The sequence below is a fragment of the Lontra canadensis genome, unplaced genomic scaffold, assembly GCF_010015895.1.
Source record: "Lontra canadensis isolate GAN:19392208 unplaced genomic scaffold, GSC_riverotter_1.0 scaffold2, whole genome shotgun sequence".
Taxonomy (NCBI): Eukaryota; Metazoa; Chordata; class Mammalia; order Carnivora; family Mustelidae; genus Lontra; species Lontra canadensis.
The window spans coordinates 35,568,078-35,585,252 of record NW_022630996.1 but is presented as its reverse complement, the minus strand read 5'-3'; the positions used below and the strand labels follow the sequence as shown (position 1 = coordinate 35,585,252).

Sequence of the window (17,175 nt, the reverse complement as noted above, 5' to 3'; positions counted from 1 at the left end):
TACCAGCAAGCCAGGCCAGAGGAACCAGAGGGGATCCTACAGGACCAACCAAGATGGTCCTTGGCTTCACACAGGATGGAAAGCAAACATGAGCCAACAGGAAGTGAGAGCAGAGTTTATTGAAGATATATATATGGAAGATAGAGACAGAGCATCTGGGAGGCTTAGAAAGGAAATGGAGGATGAGTCTAATCTTTGTGTGGAGTCTGGAGTCTTTACTGACGGTTGTGATCTGGTGCACATGTCTTCTCAGGCATGTAGGAACTAGTCAGAACAAGGACAGGGTCCAGGTGTCCATCATGAGTCACTCATTCCCTGGAATCAGGGTGTCTTGGCATCTTCAAGATGTCTAGCGCTCGTGGTCTGGCATATGTGCATGATGACCTCACCCTGTCATTTCTTAGATACCGCCATTTGTGCCGGAAGACTCCAAAGAAGTAGTTAACTCCTCATCCCTTACAAGGACTTACATTAAGACATGTGCATGGTGGGAGGTGCAGGTCCTAGCAAGAATAGAAGCAGGAAAGGGAGCAAAATGTAGATTTTTATGAAGTCTTTCAGTTTCCCTAGCTCAGTAGTAAGGTGTGGTGGAGGCTCCTAAAAAGTAAGACCAAATGGCTTAGCTCTCACCTAATGTATCAGTGTGGGGTTGTGTAGTGAAGGTGATGTTTTGAGAGACCCGTCCTTTCAGTGCATGTTGAATAGTCTGGGTTCCCTTTCTCTCCTTTGAGTCCTCCTTGCCTCACATCTATCAGAATATGAGTGAGATATATGGAGGCCAGCCCCATCCCTCCACCCTCTGTGATTTGGAGCTCTGCAGAACCTTATAAACTTTATTAGCTGTGGGGGTGCCATGGTAAGGCTTATATTAGATACACAATCTAGGAATACTCTCTTCCTAGCCCGGAGATCTGTGTAGCCCCATCTGAGGGCACACTCTGCATCTGAGGATGGCACATTTCCCCCGGCATCCTGATTTTGGGGACCAAATGTCAGGAGCTAAAATCACTTTTCTAACGGACAAGGAATATGGCTCTTGAAAGGTTCCATTTACCACTTAAAATTAATGGACCCATCTGAGTGAGGCCTGATTGCACAGTTGCAGGGGAACCCTTACACACGCATGTGTACACACACACGTGTACACACACACACACACACAATAAGGTTCCACAGATTGGCAGCTGGTACATGAAAATAAATTTACAGAGACATGCAGCACCTTTCAGTAGATCCAGTTCCAATTAATCAGAAATACTGAAGACCCTAAGAATACTCCTTCCTTGTTTTCAGCTCCCAGATCTTTTTCTTTCTTTCTTTCTTTTTTTTTTTTTAACGTTTTATTTATTTATTTGACAGAGAGAGACACAGTGGGAAAGGGAACACAAGCAGGGGGAGAGGGAGAAGCAGGCTTCCCACTGAGCAGGGAGCCCAAAGCAGGGCTTGATCCCAGGACTCTGGGATCAAGACCTGAGACGAAGGCAGACACTTAATGACTGAGCCACCAAGCATCCCTTCCCAGATCTTTTGACTTATGACAGCACTTATAGCCACTTAATACAGAGAAGAGAAATCTTCCAGAATAAAAAGTTTGGAATTTGAACAGATAAGAAGCCAGCCAGGCTAGAAACTCTGAATGAGCAAGTGACATTTGCAAGGCTAGAGTGGGTTTTAGCTCTATCATGACTACCAGCAGGAAGTGTACATGTGGCTGAAAGGACAGATGGCACCGAGGTTTAGCATGTGAATTACGGAGGACAGTACACTGTGCAAAGGGCCATCACGAAGGTCTATCATAAAAGCTTAATAATGACACTTTCTATTAATATTTGCCATTTTATAAGCATTTCCTGTGCCCTGAGGACTACACTAGTACTTTTATGATATTTTATCTGGTTAAATCTGCATCATAATCTATGTGGTAACATTCTGTTACCCACATTTTAATGATAAGGACATTGAGGTTTAGAATATTTTAGTGATTGGCTGCAAGTCACAGAGCTAGAAAATGCGTAAGTTGGGAATGAAACTCAGGTCAATTTGCTTTACAGCCTCTGTTGTTCATCATTATGAAAACAGACCAGCAAGAGCATTGCTGGAAAAACACATTTGAATATGAATATATATTTATTTGCATATTTCCATAAACATCAATGAATTTGTTCAAACATTTGTTAGGTAGAGCTTTCCAATTTCTCTTGATTTGTGTCTTATCACTGATGGTGGTCATTTGGTAATCTCTGAGTTTAACTTTGCTGTGATCTAGGTTGTGCATCTCACTTGGCTATACTTAACGGATTTTCCGCCACCTCCCTGTAGCTGATGCTAATTGTCACTGCACTTTCAGTAATACATCTTATAAGTGGGAAAGGTGCTAGGATATTCAAAGTGGTGTTTATCTTTCTGTAGCACATCATATAGTCTGCTGGGTTCTATGAGCATTTTCCCGTTTTGTTTTGTTTTTTTTTCCTACAAATTCTGGGTGATTCTAGCCCCTTCTCTGTAGCAACTGCTTTCCTTATACACAGTGAGCTTTTCCTTGGCTAACTGGATGCCTCCTGTAACAGTTTAGGGGATAAAGTCAGTATGGTCATCTTTAACACCCAGTAGAGGGACATGAGGACAGCTGAGTTCCAGAGGGCGCAGAGCCCTGCTTATTGAATTTACAGATAAAGCCAACACCTAGTGCTTTTATGGGCTACCACATAAAGTAACACACGCTGCTGCTTGTATGTGTTACACAGTGGCTGCTTATTTGCCCTTGAGAACAAATACATGCCAACCCTAGTCACTTTGGTAGTTTGCTGGCTTTAACAAAATTAATTTAACCAGATGAATCCTTTTTTAAATGCATATGTGCATATCGGTCACATTTAGGTTTTAAAAAATTATCTCTTGCCTATTATATATTAGAAATAATTTTGAATTCACAGAAGGGTCAAACAGGGTCTGAGTCAGTATTCGCTTTCTAGGATCATATAAAAGTTGATGATCAGTTTGAAGGCAAACGTAATCACATCATCCCCCAGCTAAAACCCTCCCAAGATTCCCCTTTGCCAAGACTAACAGCCCCTGCCTGCTTGTCTTCCTTTGTCTCCCCGTCTCCCTCCTCAAATTCTGTGCTCCCGCCTACCAAATTGGGATCCTCGTTCCCTGATTGAGCCAGGCAATTTGTTGTTGCCCACATCCTGCCCTTGCCCTCTCTCTACCTGGGCAACTCTTCCCACCACAGCCTGTCTGACAGTTCCTACTCACCTTTTAAGACCTAAGTGGGCTCTGTTCTCTGAGGTCTTCTTAGATGCTGACCTACCCTCAACATCGGGGTGATGTCTCCCTCTTACTCCTCTATAGTATTTTGCTCCAGTGATCTAATATGGTACCTCTTGCATTTTATTAAGAATCTGTTTACATGTCACCTTCATCTGTTTGGTTGTATGCCCAGACTCCTGTAACTGGAGATCAAAGATGATATCTTACTCACATTTGATTCCCTGGCCCAAGAGAATGCCTACCACATGGCAGATAGGCGGGAGAGATTTATTAATTTGAACTGAAATGGAAATGGTATTTATTCAATGAGAAAAGATCCCCCCGCTTTTTTTCAAGTAGTTCTCCATTTTCTATGTTCTACTTTCTAGCCATAGATTGTGAAGGAAATAATCAGTGTTCAGGTAATCAAAGGTGAAATGTCATAGCAGAACATCAGTAAGTTAAGTGATAGAGCTAGAAGGAATAATTGAGAGGTCAGAGAGAGGAGGAGACATGAGAGAGATCATGTCTATGAGAGCATGTGGGAAAAGGAGAGAATATGGGTGGAAAGAGGAAATTCTATCAACTTTTCATCTTATAAATGATCTTTGCAAGATTTAAAGGGAAGCAAAGTATCTGGCGGGTAAAGCGAGTTCAAAGAGGCTTTCTGGAAGTAGCTGAGTGGAAAATGAACTCAAGTCCAGCCAAATGTAATCCACACTGGGAAATGAGATGATGGATTGAGCATCATTAAGATTAAATCATCATCCAACAGGCACTAACATTTATTAAACTGTTCCTCTGTGCTTGGCCTTGTGCCAGAACCTTGGGTCATGGTAGACAAGGACTCTGTCCACAGGACCAAGGCCTCAACAGTTCACTTTCTTCAACCGTGGGTCCTTGACATTGGTAACTATGACAGGCCATACCCGGAACTTTTATAATCTACAGCCGCTTGGGCCCCACTGTAGACTCAGAGCAAAAATCTTCAGGGAATGGGGTTAAGGAATAATACCTTTTGAAAGAACCTCAAGGGACTGTGATAAGCATCTCTGATTAAGAACTACAGCTGCACTGGAACTGCGGATTAAACAAATAACTGTAACATGAAAAGTGCTGTGGGGTGCAGAGAGAGAAAGGATTTTTGGGGGGATCCAGGAAGCTACTTGGAAGAAGCGCCATTTGAATTAAGACTTGGAAAATGATGAGATTGGGAAGAGAATCAGAACTAGAAATTAGAGATGGCACTGTAGTAGCTGATAGAAAGAGAGAGAGAGTGAGAAGACAAGACAATGTAAGGGAAAGAAGAAAGTAGACAAGCGCAGGACAGAAGGTGTCCTTAAGGTGTTAGAAACTGGGGAGTTCAGTGTCATAAGATAAAGTAGAGAGTAAGGCCAAATATTTTGTGGAAAGGTTATGGGAGAATGGGGCTTACCAGTGTATCGGTAGACAGAGTTGTTATGAAAAATTTTGGTGGGAACTGCTTCAGTAAAGTGGTAGCTGAGAAAGGTCATTAATGTTGATTAATTGCAGAGGAATTGGATAGAATGACTGTAAACTCTTTAATGAGATTTAGATGTAAAAGGAAGAAGGCATTAAGTCTGATACGTTATAGAATCTTTTTTTATCAAAGGTTAGCATTGCTCTGAAGATGTTTGTAATATTTAGAAGATGGAGCCAACAGAGAAGAGGATAAATATGCAATGAAAAGGACAAACAACTAATAGAGCAAGTTCCTGGAGGAGAGGGTCCAGAACCCAAGAGTGGCAAGTCAAGGATGGGTGTAGATGCGGTGGAGCGGTGATAGGAAAATGACGTAAGGGTGCTTGTGTCGATGACCAGAACCCCTCACTAAGGAAGGATGGGGGCTCTGAGTCTGCAGAGGAGCTCCAATAGGGTTTTAGGTGCAGATGGTGGGAAACAACAGGAGCGCTCATTGCGCTCTTCCACTTTAGAAATAGTTGCTTCCTCATTTGCTAAAAAGGCATGAATCTCTTGCAGTGACTGAAGCATGGATGTGAGGGTTGTGTATCGGATAAGTTCTCAGTTCTGACTGCATATGAAAATTACCTGAGCTAGGTTTTTTGCGGGGAGGGATGTCTGGCATCAGGGAGCTCCCTGATCATTCTAATTTTCAGTGGAAAACCTAACAACACAGGGGAATAGTCATTGTGAATATGCTATTCAGCTAGGATGTTTCCAAATTGTTAGACATAAATAATATATAGGATATTCCGTTAGCCACTGAAAGGGGAAACAATTTTTGAAGGGGTCTGTCAAAAGCCAAAAAAAGACTGTCAGAAAAGCGAGCAAAATTTAAAGGAAGAGTTATGTTGCTCTACCCACTCACTCATCCATATAGCACTCAGTAGTCCTCTGACTACCTGCTGCATGTTAAATAGCACACTGTTGCTGAAAATAAAGAAACAAGATATCTTTCCCTCTAGTGGCCTAGATTTAATGGGAGAGAGAGAGAAGACAAGGAAACCTATGAGTACAGCTGCATGTTGTAAAGGCAGGAATGGAGGTGGGCAGCAGGTGCTCTGAGCAGAGAGTGAAGGAAGAGCTCATCCAGATAAGAGAGGTGGGAAAACAAATTAGGAAGTGTCTAGAACAGCGGAAGATGGGCTGGATGGTACTTAACACTCACCAAGCTAGATAATGGCACTAGATCAAGGCAGAAGGTGGGTCTCAGGCTTGGCTTGCCTAGAGGAGGTTCCTAGTAGCCTAAGGAATAAAATTAAATCGTGAAAAGCTGAAACAATAAAGTTACATGGTAGTTGTAATGTTAGGGAATATAGCATTAACGAGTAGCAGTAATTTTTTACTTATCAACTATATCACTTGGGATCCAGCCAGAAAACAAAGAGCACACTCACATTTACTAATTGAGGTAAGTTTAATAGATGGGCTTCTTGAAAAGGGATAAATAGGGTGTAGGAGAATAACAAAGAAAAGCCCAGTGCCCTGGAAATGAACTGTTTTTACTCACAATATTTCGACACTGAATGTGTGTGGGTTTTTCTCATTCCAACCAATTCTCCAAAGTTCCAGAGACCAACTGGGCGCCCTACAATTTAATTGAATTCTGACACTAACTACACAGAGCTGGTATCAGACTCCATCAGCTTAAGGGCTCAGTGTCACAAGACTGCCCTCACTTTGGATGCCAGTTCCAAGTGTTAGGTCCCTCGGTTACCCTCATTTCTGTCTGCTTTGGCTGCAAAGTAGGGGGAGAGAGGTGTTCTTAAAATCCCCCTTCCTTTTCAGACTTAACAGCTAAAATGTCTCACAAAACTCTGGAAAACACTTTATTTACTAACTGGTTTGTTATAAAGGATACAAATGAACAGACGAAGAGGTACGTACAGCAAGGCACAAAAGGGTCCTGACGAAGGAGTTATGGTCCCAGTGGAGGAAGGACACGACCCTCCCAGTATCTTGATATGTTCCTGAGCTCTGGAGGTTTCTGAACCTTGTTATTAGTCATTTAAGAGTTTTTATGGAGGTTTCCTTATGCAGGCATGGTCAATGAAATCATTGGCCACTGATGATAAACTCAGTGGCCACCCTGTCTCCCCTTCCTGGAATTTGGGTGGTGGGGCTGAAAGTTGCAACCTTCTAATCAGACCTTGGTTTTTCTGGTAACCAGCCCCCATCCTGAAGCTGTGTAGGGTCCCCTAGCCACCTGCCATGTCATTAGCATACAGAATACACTTATTACTCTGGAGACTCCATGGACTTTAGGAGCTGTGTGCCAGGAAGTAGGGACAAAGACTATTTATTTTTTTATTCTGTCATACCCTGATAACAGAGAGGTTGTGATCATTCCCGGGCCTAAAGAGGCAAGGGAGGGGTTGGCCATCAGAATTTGGGACAGAGAGAGCTCTTACTAGCTTATTTTAAGTTAGACATGGTCAAACATGAATGTTCCATGCTAACTCTAAATCTCTAATTTGAAAGATTGAGCTTAAGGTGCACTTGCTTGAAAACCAGTTCAAGTTTTCAGTTTCAGAATTATGTGATTCTTTACGAGGTATTATTTTGCAAACTACATAAGCTGTAGTAGAGGGGTTTCAACAGATCGTCTTGCCTTGCTATTCATTTTGTTTGGAGCAATGTCAGAGGAAGGTTAGATTGTTGCTGGTGTTCTTGAAAAGCCCCTCTTCTACATTCCTCTTCATGAGAATGGGGGGCGGGGGCTTCTTTGACCGTCCCTGAAAATAACCCAGATAGGAAAGTTTGTATGTCATAAAACTTCCAGAATGTTTGCAGCATTTTTTCCTGACAAATCTATTCATTAATTTTCCGGAACTCTCAGAGTATTGTCAGAATCATTTTAGCTCTTAGTAAACAAAGATAGCAAATGGGTGGTGATTTGGCTAGATCATCATTTTTATATTCTCTGGCCAGCCAGCCACGTACTTCCCTCTCCCCAGGTACACATCTCATTTTTCCTTACTTGGTTTTTATCCCACTCTTGTTCTAATTTGCCTCAAATTGATTACTATGATTAAAATATGTCACGTATCGTTGGTAGGGTTTTTTTTCCCTGTATGTATAATTCTGCGTATTTGAATATTGATGTGGTTGCATAAAATATTCCTATTCATCACAACTTGATAGCTTTCAGCACTATTTGGAGTTGATTTTTCAGACTGCTCTCAATAACCAAATAACCTCATAGACGTCCTGGGAGCTTTACTAATGTATAGTTTGTCTTCTCTGGGAATAAAAAGCTTTCCATTTGATTTTATTTTGAGGTTCACTAGCCCAGCAGGTGGACCTTTGATATTGTTTTTTTCAGGTGCCAGTGATACCCAGAGTGTTTGAGGAAGGTCGGAGGTTGGTTATTCCTTTGTTAAAATGCAAAAGTGCATCTGTGCTGTGGAAGAGCCGGAGCAGTGGTTGACATGAGGCTGCAGAATGGCATGGGGCTGGGGTTGAACTGACGTGGCTGTTTCTCCACGTCTCACCCGTGTCTGCCTTTTTTTTTTTTTTTTTTCCAGCCACCCAATGTAAGCATGGGGCTGTGTACGATACCTGTGGTCCAGGATGTGCCAAGACCTGTGACAACTGGAATGAGATCGGTCCATGCAATAAGCCATGCATTGCAGGCTGCCACTGTCCAGCAAATTTGGTCCTTCACAAGGGAAGGTGCATCAAGCCAGTCCTTTGTCCTCAGCGGTGACCTTTGTTCTGCTCTTAAGACTTTGAAACCTGGTGTCCTTGACACTGAAGTGGAAGAGCCAACGAAGGACTGCAGTATTTGTGTGCTGATTCTTCACATACACACACACAGAGTATATATGTGTACATATATAGATATATAGATATATTCAGAAACATTTCATCATTTATATAAACTATAGGTGGATTATTATATGTATATTTTTTGCTATAAGACATGTATTATTTCTAGGATCCTAACCTGTAAGCCATTGGAATCATTGTATAAATAAACCAGGTGTTGGTAATTTAATAAGGCAGCATGCAGACATATTGGATGGCTTTAACATCACATACATTTGTCATTTTCAAGAAGTTTTCTAAGAAACCCAAATTGCCTGCCTGCATTAATTTTAGCTTTGAATCAAGACTTGCAGTTTAGTGGAAAACGTGTTTCTCTGGAGAAGGGCAAAGTTATCCAGGGGCATTTCATGCTTCCAAGGAGAGGAATGTATGCCTGAGAGAGATGGCTGGTGATTGGTGACAGGCCCTAATGGTGCATGGAAAGCAAGGGATAGGTTGTTAGACTTTCTTGGGTCATGGTCCAATATTATTTCCAAAACCGATTGGCTAGTTGCCAAGAAATATATATTTGTCAGTCGAGCATAGCCAAAGAATTGAATGGTTTCTTGCCATCTTTGCATACTCTTTGAGTCACCTAATTATAAATGTGTGTATGATGGATGTCCATTTATATGTCACAGTGAGATTAAAAAATGTTTGGGTGACATGTTAGTTTTATTGAGCATGAGCAGATATTTGGAGAAACTTTTGCACAACATGTGAGAAAGTAACCATTTCTTTGAATCTTAGAGCAATTTAGGATGGGCATATATAATAAGTTGATGTAAGCCATCTACCTTGTGTGACTATTCCATGTGTAAAATGAAAATCACTATTAATTCCAGAGGATCCTAGTCCAGTGCTATTTGGAGACTGTTAGTATGTCATAATTATTATGCAGAAAGCCTTTACTGACCAGTTGATTTAACATCAGGCCAAACAAAGACTGGTCTCTGTACTTGCTCTAATTTACTGGTAGTTTACTACTGGTCATCACGTGAGCTTCCTGAATTTTGTTTTCAGTTAATAAATGAAAATGTCAACAAAACAAAACTTACTGATGTCTAAAAATACTATGTTCTACAGTGTAGTAAATAAAGGGCTTAATATTTAAAACAATGTATTTTCTCTTCCAAGATGTGCTGTGTTATACTTCATAAGTAAACCATATCAACTTTGGGCTCATCAATTTTATAATGGCTTTATTTAGACATATCTTATGTAACCTACAATACTTAATTTTTATAGAGTACTATTAATAGAGAAGAGAAAATCCCCAAATTTTTGACAATCAGTATGTTGCCATTGCCTGTCATGCATTCGTGACAGCTCAAGTATTAATTTGGATTCTTTGCTGGGACATCTCCAGCTGTTTGAGTAAACTGAATAAAGCACAGAGTGTAATACTGACTGTCTGGGACACCAGAAAATGTGGTTGTTGTTGTTTTCCATGGGTCCTAAATATCTTAATATCTGGAACCCAAGGTAGCCTGGTCATTGCTTTAGTGCTACATTTGGAAAGAGAGCTTTTTAGGGGACTTAAGTTCCAAATATAGATGTGACCTTCTCCACACTGTTTAAGCATTTGGAGCCACACTTTTGCTCATCTGTAGCACAAAGAGGCTGGGTAGCATATGAGCAAGGTTAAGAATCAAGAAAACTAGACACCCTTCTTCTCATGGGATTACTTGCACAGAGATCTGAGACAATTGGAGTTTGTAAAACTCTTATATTTATAATCTCATGTATTTCCCCCTGTACTGAAAGGAAGGATAGTGCAGATCAGTGGACCTCTTCTGATTGGTTCCTTTTTAGATCACCTTTAATTCTTTTAGATTATCTTTAAATTCCTTTCCATTTCACACTGAGTTTTTGCTTTATGAAAGAGGGACCACAGAAGGGAAAATTGTGGATGGTTATTTACTGCTCATGATTCATCCAAAGAGTGAGTGACGATTAATAGCCCCTATCCCAGCATTTTCAATCACATCTGACCATGGTGAATGAGATGAAGACTCTTCCTCATGGACCAACTCTGGCAATTTGGGTGGCTTGATTACAAGTTTGTGTGATGTATTTTTATTCATAGCTAGTTTAAATATTGTAAACTTTTTTCGTTCCTAATTCTAGAAAAAAGAGAAGGCAGAAAGGGCAGAGGGTTATTCATGCTTACTAATCCAAGCAGGCAGCTCTGTGATGGGGGAGTATGGTGAAATGAGTCGAATGGTCTGTTTGCCATGTTCTGGTTTTGGCCATGGCTATAGATGAGCAATGATTTTATCGAATGATTGACCAGAATGGAGATTAACCAAATGCTTCAATGGTAGTGGCCTCATCTTATTTACCTATTTTCAATGGGATCTCAAGGCCAAACTCCTGAAGGGTTAGAGAACTGGAAATGAATATTAATATATATGTATCCCAGTAATTCATGTTGGTGACACAGTATATATAAAATTAAGAGATGGGCTAATATCACTCTATTTACATGTATAAAATCCTTATTTTAACTATGTTATTAGCTATGAATATTGAATTTGATGAGGGACAAATGCCCTTGAGGAATAACAACACAATTATGATTCCAATTGCATGTAGCTTGTGCTCAGTAAGAGGAAGTCCTTTCCTGTCTCCCTGTGAAAATAGGAATTTTAGAGATTTTGAACTAATAAAAGTTTTGAACTTGGAAGAAAAATGAATATTGGATGTTGACAACAGCAATTATTGGTGAAAAAGTTGAGAATCATCAACTCTTCAGGTGGAAGGTCTCCCCCTAACTTGTTGAGTATTGCCTGAGTATCTGACCACCAGCTTGTAAAGGCCATCTGCTGATGAGATGAGAAGAACCCAGTGGTTGACTCCTCCCCAGCTTTTGTTGACCATGGATAACCTATTTTGACTGTAAAACTTTTTCTTATTATAAAATGTTTCAGGCATATAAAAAGACATAGAGAATAATGTAAACACCCATGAATACATTACCCTAATTAAGAAAAATAACCTGGTAGGTAGTTAATAAATTTCTCTTACATAAATAAAATCAAGCCAAGCCTCATGGTTGCAACAGCTCTGTGTGGCGCTCTTCCTTGTTGAGTTTCTGTTCCTTTGCTGCTCTTTGTCGCTCACATTGATATGGATCTGACAAATACTAAAGATGTGAGCTAGAAAGCTCCTGGTGTGGGAGAAGGAAAATGCCTTAGGGGACAGGTGCCAAGATATTTTAATTAGCTATCTCCTCCAAACATAACCCTCCAGAGCAAGAAAAATGGCTTCCAGTTCTAAATCCTGAAGTAAAAATCTTTTCAGAAACCAGGATTTTAATTCTGAAAATGGAGAGTGTTCAAGTGGCTAAGAATGAACAAAGAAGGAAGCAAAACCAATTCTGCTGATTATGTTGACCTTGAATTAAGAACCCAGACGTTTAGCCTTTAAAGGGGGCCCTTCGGGCTTTAAAGCCATGTTGCTATATCAGGCTTCATTAAACCGATTGAACAGCACACTCCTGCATGAGATCCCTTTTTACCGCGGTTCCCTTTCAGATTAATTTTGAGCCAGCCAGCTTTGAAAAGATGAATGGGGGAGAAGCATGGGAAATCCACACAGACATGAGCCTTAAAGGCGAATTCAGAGTGAGCCTGGTCAAGCAAAGCAGGAAGTGTGTTCCGGGTAGAGGGAGAACAAGGCACCAAGGCTGCACCGGAAATGATGTGGTGTGAAGATGTGAATGGAAGGCCTCTTACGAGTGCCAAGAAGCCTGAGTTTTACTCTTTGGTGCAATACTTCCTAAAGTACTTTATGTCATAGTGCATTTGGAAAACAACATTTGTCTGGGATGGGGTAAAAATACAGGGCTGTTTGCCACTAGCACTTCTGTGATTAGAGCTTTGTCTCAGTGAGTGGAGGGAGGTGGGATTTTCAGGGAAAAGGGCAGGTGGGAGGTGCGTGAGATAATCCAGGTGAGAGGTGATTAGCCCCCAAAACCAGGATAAAAAGAGGAGAACTTTGTAAGAGCTTGAAGGGCGGATAGACAAGTTTGTGGCTTGCGTGATGGGTGATAACAATGAGGGCCAGGCTGTCACATAAGGAACATGGGGGAGGAGGCAGATTGACAGAAATTCCTCTTGCAAATCCAGATGTTTTCTTTAGGTGGTGTTTGGTTCAGTTCCCTAGACATTCTGAGCATTCAGATGAAGATACGGGCCTTAAGACTGTGACAATCACAGTCTACGTCTTGTGACTTGTGGTAAACCAGAGAAGCACACAGCTGGCCGTGGAGCCCCAGAAAGCCCAATTTGAGGTTTTGTGTTTGGGAGTACATCAGTAAAAGTTTGCCAGAGAAAGTGACTCCTCAGCTGAGCCTTGCTAATCTAAAGAGGTTCTATTTATTCCTTATGAGGCCCAACAGGCTCTATGCAAAGAGGGGTGTGTGTGTGTGTGTGTGTGTGTGTGTGTGTGTGTGTGCAGGGATAGTGCAGTTTAAGGCACTTACCCTGCATGAATAAGGAGAAAAACAAGCTGGTAGCCTGGGCATGCAGAGAACAACACATGTTTTGGTACTTTGGGGGTAAAACAAATCCAGAGCTTTCCTGAGTTGCAGCAATGTAGCTCACACCCTCTGAGAGGTTTTATAAACTCCCCTTGATTTCTAATGGGATGAGCACAAGCCGAATTTGAGGACATTCAGGCATTTTGTTCTAAGCCCTTTTTTGCTCCCTGTGCCTGGGTCTGTTCAAGCATCTTTGATGTGTATTCTGAGCATCCAGAGAGGGAAGGAAGTGAGAAGAGGAGGCTTCTAGCAAGACTGTTCTGTGTGACCTTCAGTGTTGACCTGTATGGCGAGGAGACATCTTTCGGACCGTTAGGCACTGGTTGCTTTTATAGGGCTATCCAAGGCAGACACTCTTAACTACTGCTTTTACTGAGTTGGCTGTGGCCTGATGGCAGGAGTAGGGGAGGCTCAGGGTCCAAACACTGGAAACCAGTGTCAGTAGCGCTGGCCACACCAACAGGTAAAAGGTCTGGAAAACACAACTTACTCAGAGTTCCGGTTGGAACAATCTTGTCATGTTTTAGCCACATTATGTCATAATCCAGTTTATGCTTTAAAAGCTGACATAAACTTCTCTGCTTCCTCCAACTGGAATTTGGCTTTCTAAGTAATTCCTCTGAGGGGTTCTTTCAGCAGTGAAATTTTGGGCTTTAGGAAATGTTTGTGGTGATGAAAAAGTTTCACTTTGGCTCCCAAAGTGTAAATACCATTTGTTATATTGCCATTTTCACCATGTTCCGACATATAATTTAAAGAATTGGATCCTGAACAGCTCCTTCTGGCTCGGGTACTGAAGCAGGCATGAAGGGGCGAGGAAGGCAGCAGGAAGCCCGGCCAGATCTCTCCCTGCTCTGAGCCGGCTGCTCTGGGAGCCCGAGATGTGAGGTGTTTCTGCTGGATCACCTGCAGGCTTCTGGAAGGAGGAGATTTGAAGAATCCTCACTATGAATTCCCACTGTCCTCCTGAAAAAAAGCCAGATCAGAGGTACCCTGTCTTAAGGAACTCTCTTGTTCACTTAGTTTGTTCTCAGAACTAACTGGCTATGATAAGAAATTGAAGTGGGAAGAAAGTGAAGCTGAAAAGACAGGTTTATCCACAGCATCTGCCACGCCTCTCCCCCCCAAAAACCTCAGGGAGGACATAGGACAGGCTGCTTGATCATGCTGAAAAGCATTCTCCACTCTGTTTCATGTGATGACATTTAGGGAGTGTCTGTCTTCACAGAGCAGCTCAGCCTGAGCAATTTCATTTCCATGATGGATCCACACGGCTATGTTAATTCTGTAATTCTCTGAGATGCACTGGGAAGGATCCTTCCAAGGATCTCTTAATTTACTAGGCCACCCCATTCAAAGGCGCTGACAGGTGAATTTAGACCAGTTTTGGTTTGCCTGTTGAGATTCCCCCATAATTCACGGCATGATTGTCTTGCCCTTCTTTGCTTTGCCATTAGCTCGGGCCACAGACTGGTTGCGTTGTTTTGGTTAAAGGAGATAAAGATGGCGGCCAGAGTAGGATCCCAGAGGAACTGGAATGTCCAGCTTGGCTGGGAGGTGTTTGCTATGCCCAACCATGCCTGAGGATCAGAGTGGACCCATCAGCTTCACCCTTTTGCTTGGGAATAGAGAGGGCAGCAAGGGAAGGAAGGCTTTTTCCATCTTAATTCTCTCTGGATTTGCTATTTCCTTTACTCTGAGGGGGAAAATATCAAGGAGCAGTATGGCATACACATTTTAATTTTTTTCCTTAAAATAACATGGGTAAAATAAAAATTGATGTCAAATTTGGGGAGTTTTATATTTCATTGGCTTCAAGTTCCACCCAATAGAATTTATTGAATGTTAAAATTTTCATATTTACTGATTTCATGTGCATACATTCTGAATGCAATTTCCAAAGCAAAACTTGTTTTCCTTGAAATTGGTTCCATGATTTATTGTTCATAGGACTCACTCATTTGGACTATCTGTTTGGTGATAGCCAATGTATGGAAATATCTGTCTAAATAATGTATACACATTTTATTTTTCTCACATAACAACATTTATTATCTTTTCATTGGTAGTGCATGTGACTTCCATTTGTTTCTTCTCCTTCAAGCATAAGAGGACAATCCTTTCTACTGTGGAGGAAGAGGACCGGGAGGAGACAGGGCAAGGCTGTGAGTCAAATAGCAAACATGTAACAGAGACAACCCTGTGTACCTTTCTGCAGCCCCACGGAAGTGCGAGAGTCGGGCAAATGCAGCTTAATATGTGTTGCCTTCAGACAAATGGAAGGAAGAAAACTCCAGTTTACTTTCCATCCTATGAGCTTTCCATCCTATGAACTTCATGGCCTGATGCACATTGTCTTCAGGCACAAGCCTTTTATGACACAGGGGAACAGAGTCCCCATGTCTAAAAACCTCCACTGAACTCCTTCAAAGCTGTGATCTGTCATCCAGATGTCTAGGCAGCGGGAGGCAGGAGCAAACTTCCCGATGACTGGTCTCCATCTGGCCTGAGCCGGCGGGATGTCAGGGATTATGTGCGCCTGGTCCCACGGGGTGCTTGAACCGTGGATGTGAGCAGGTGCCCCAGGTAAGCCACCTAGATCATGGGCACCAGTGTGTACAGGCCTGGGGAAGGGTCCTGCCAGATGTCCACGGAGCCTGTAGGACTGGCTGGCCTTGCTATTTCTGTTCATGCTTCTTCCCTCACAGACCATGGATCTCAGCATTTCCAGCCAAAGATCCCAGCAGTTGCAGTAGAGAGTGCTGGGCTAACGGCAATGCTTCCTTGAAGAGAAACCGACCGCAGTGTAGCTTCTGGACACCTTCTACCAGGAGTTCAAACCAGCTGTCCTGTCAGCTGTTGATCTGTGACCCTTCTCTTCTACGGCTGTTCCTTTCTCTCACCTTCCAGTTCTGGCCCTTATTTTTACTTCTCTCCTCCTCCCCCTAAATGGAGTTTTCTCAGGCTTCTCTCTCCATCTCCCTGTCCCCGTTCAAACTGGCCTGCCCTCCTGGCAACCTCTTATGTTCTAGTTCTTTCCTGGCACTCTTTTTAAAAATGTGGCTGACTGAGGCCTATGCATTATCAGTTTTAGGTATCATATTTATATTGTCATTTTCTTATCTTGAGTCTTCCGGCATTTAACATCTTTAAGCAGTCGTCTGTTTCTAACGTGGGTATTTAAGGCACTGTGTCAGATCAGAAGGGAAGACCTCTTTAGAGAGCAGGAGGACTTTCTGTGGCCCCAAGCAGTGTAGAGGCAATGTGGACCCTACCTCCACAGAGGACTGGCTCTCTTTGCCACATGCTCTGTGAAACCTTTTTTGAAACTTTTTTCTGGTTGTAAAACATTCTTTCCGTTTTTGTTTTGTTTTGTTTTGTTTGTAGAATAGCTACAGTTTCTGATATCAAACATTCACTGAAGAAAGAATTATTTCATTTTCTCCATTTTTGTGTCCTGACCCACATCCCTCTTCCAATGAATGGTGGCCTCAACTATTTCCCTACAGCTGTATGAGTGAATTTTGCAAAATTTTTCCTTCTAAGGGTCCTGGATGAAATTCCAGGGGTATGACATCAAAGCACAACTCAGTAAAATCAACTTAGTGGCATGTCTTAAAAATAATGTCATCCAATCAATCCAAGGATAATATATAAAATTTATTTGCCATCCCTAGGCTTCTCTCTCAAGGGAGCTCCAAGTGAATTTGAGTTGTTTGTGTGCTGTAGTGGGGACTGTGAAGTCTTTCCCTGACTGTTGGAAAGAGGGCCATGAGCTAGTGACAAGAGTTTCATGAGAGGGGGACCAGTTTGATCTGCCCCCCTGGACCTCAATGATGGGTTAGACTCCACCGTTACCCAAGATCACCCTTTAATCATCAATAAAGACATTCTAAAACACACACACACACACACACACACACACACAAAATGAAAGAAATTCACTACTCCTTTAGGAGTCTTTTGGAGAGAATTTTATGATCCATTCGACCTTTTGAGATACAGAAGTTCCTGAACATAAAAATGTAGCAAGGCAGCTCAAGCTGCTTGTCAAATTGCAAAGTGGAAACCTCAGCTTACTACAAATT

General features: G+C 42.0%; 1 protein-coding gene across 2 annotated transcripts in view; it reads left to right on the top strand.

Moving 5' to 3' along the window:
• Positions 1-9,660, top strand: part of BMPER (BMP binding endothelial regulator) — a 245,416-nt gene extending 235,756 nt beyond the window's left edge. For both annotated transcript variants that reach the window (XM_032871821.1, XM_032871814.1), the window contains exon 15: positions 8,259-9,660. In XM_032871821.1, coding sequence (XP_032727712.1) covers positions 8,259-8,440 — 182 coding nt within the window. In that variant the 3' untranslated portion in view covers positions 8,441-9,660. The remainder of the gene's footprint in view (positions 1-8,258) is intronic.
• The last annotated feature ends 7,515 nt before the right edge of the window (positions 9,661-17,175 follow it).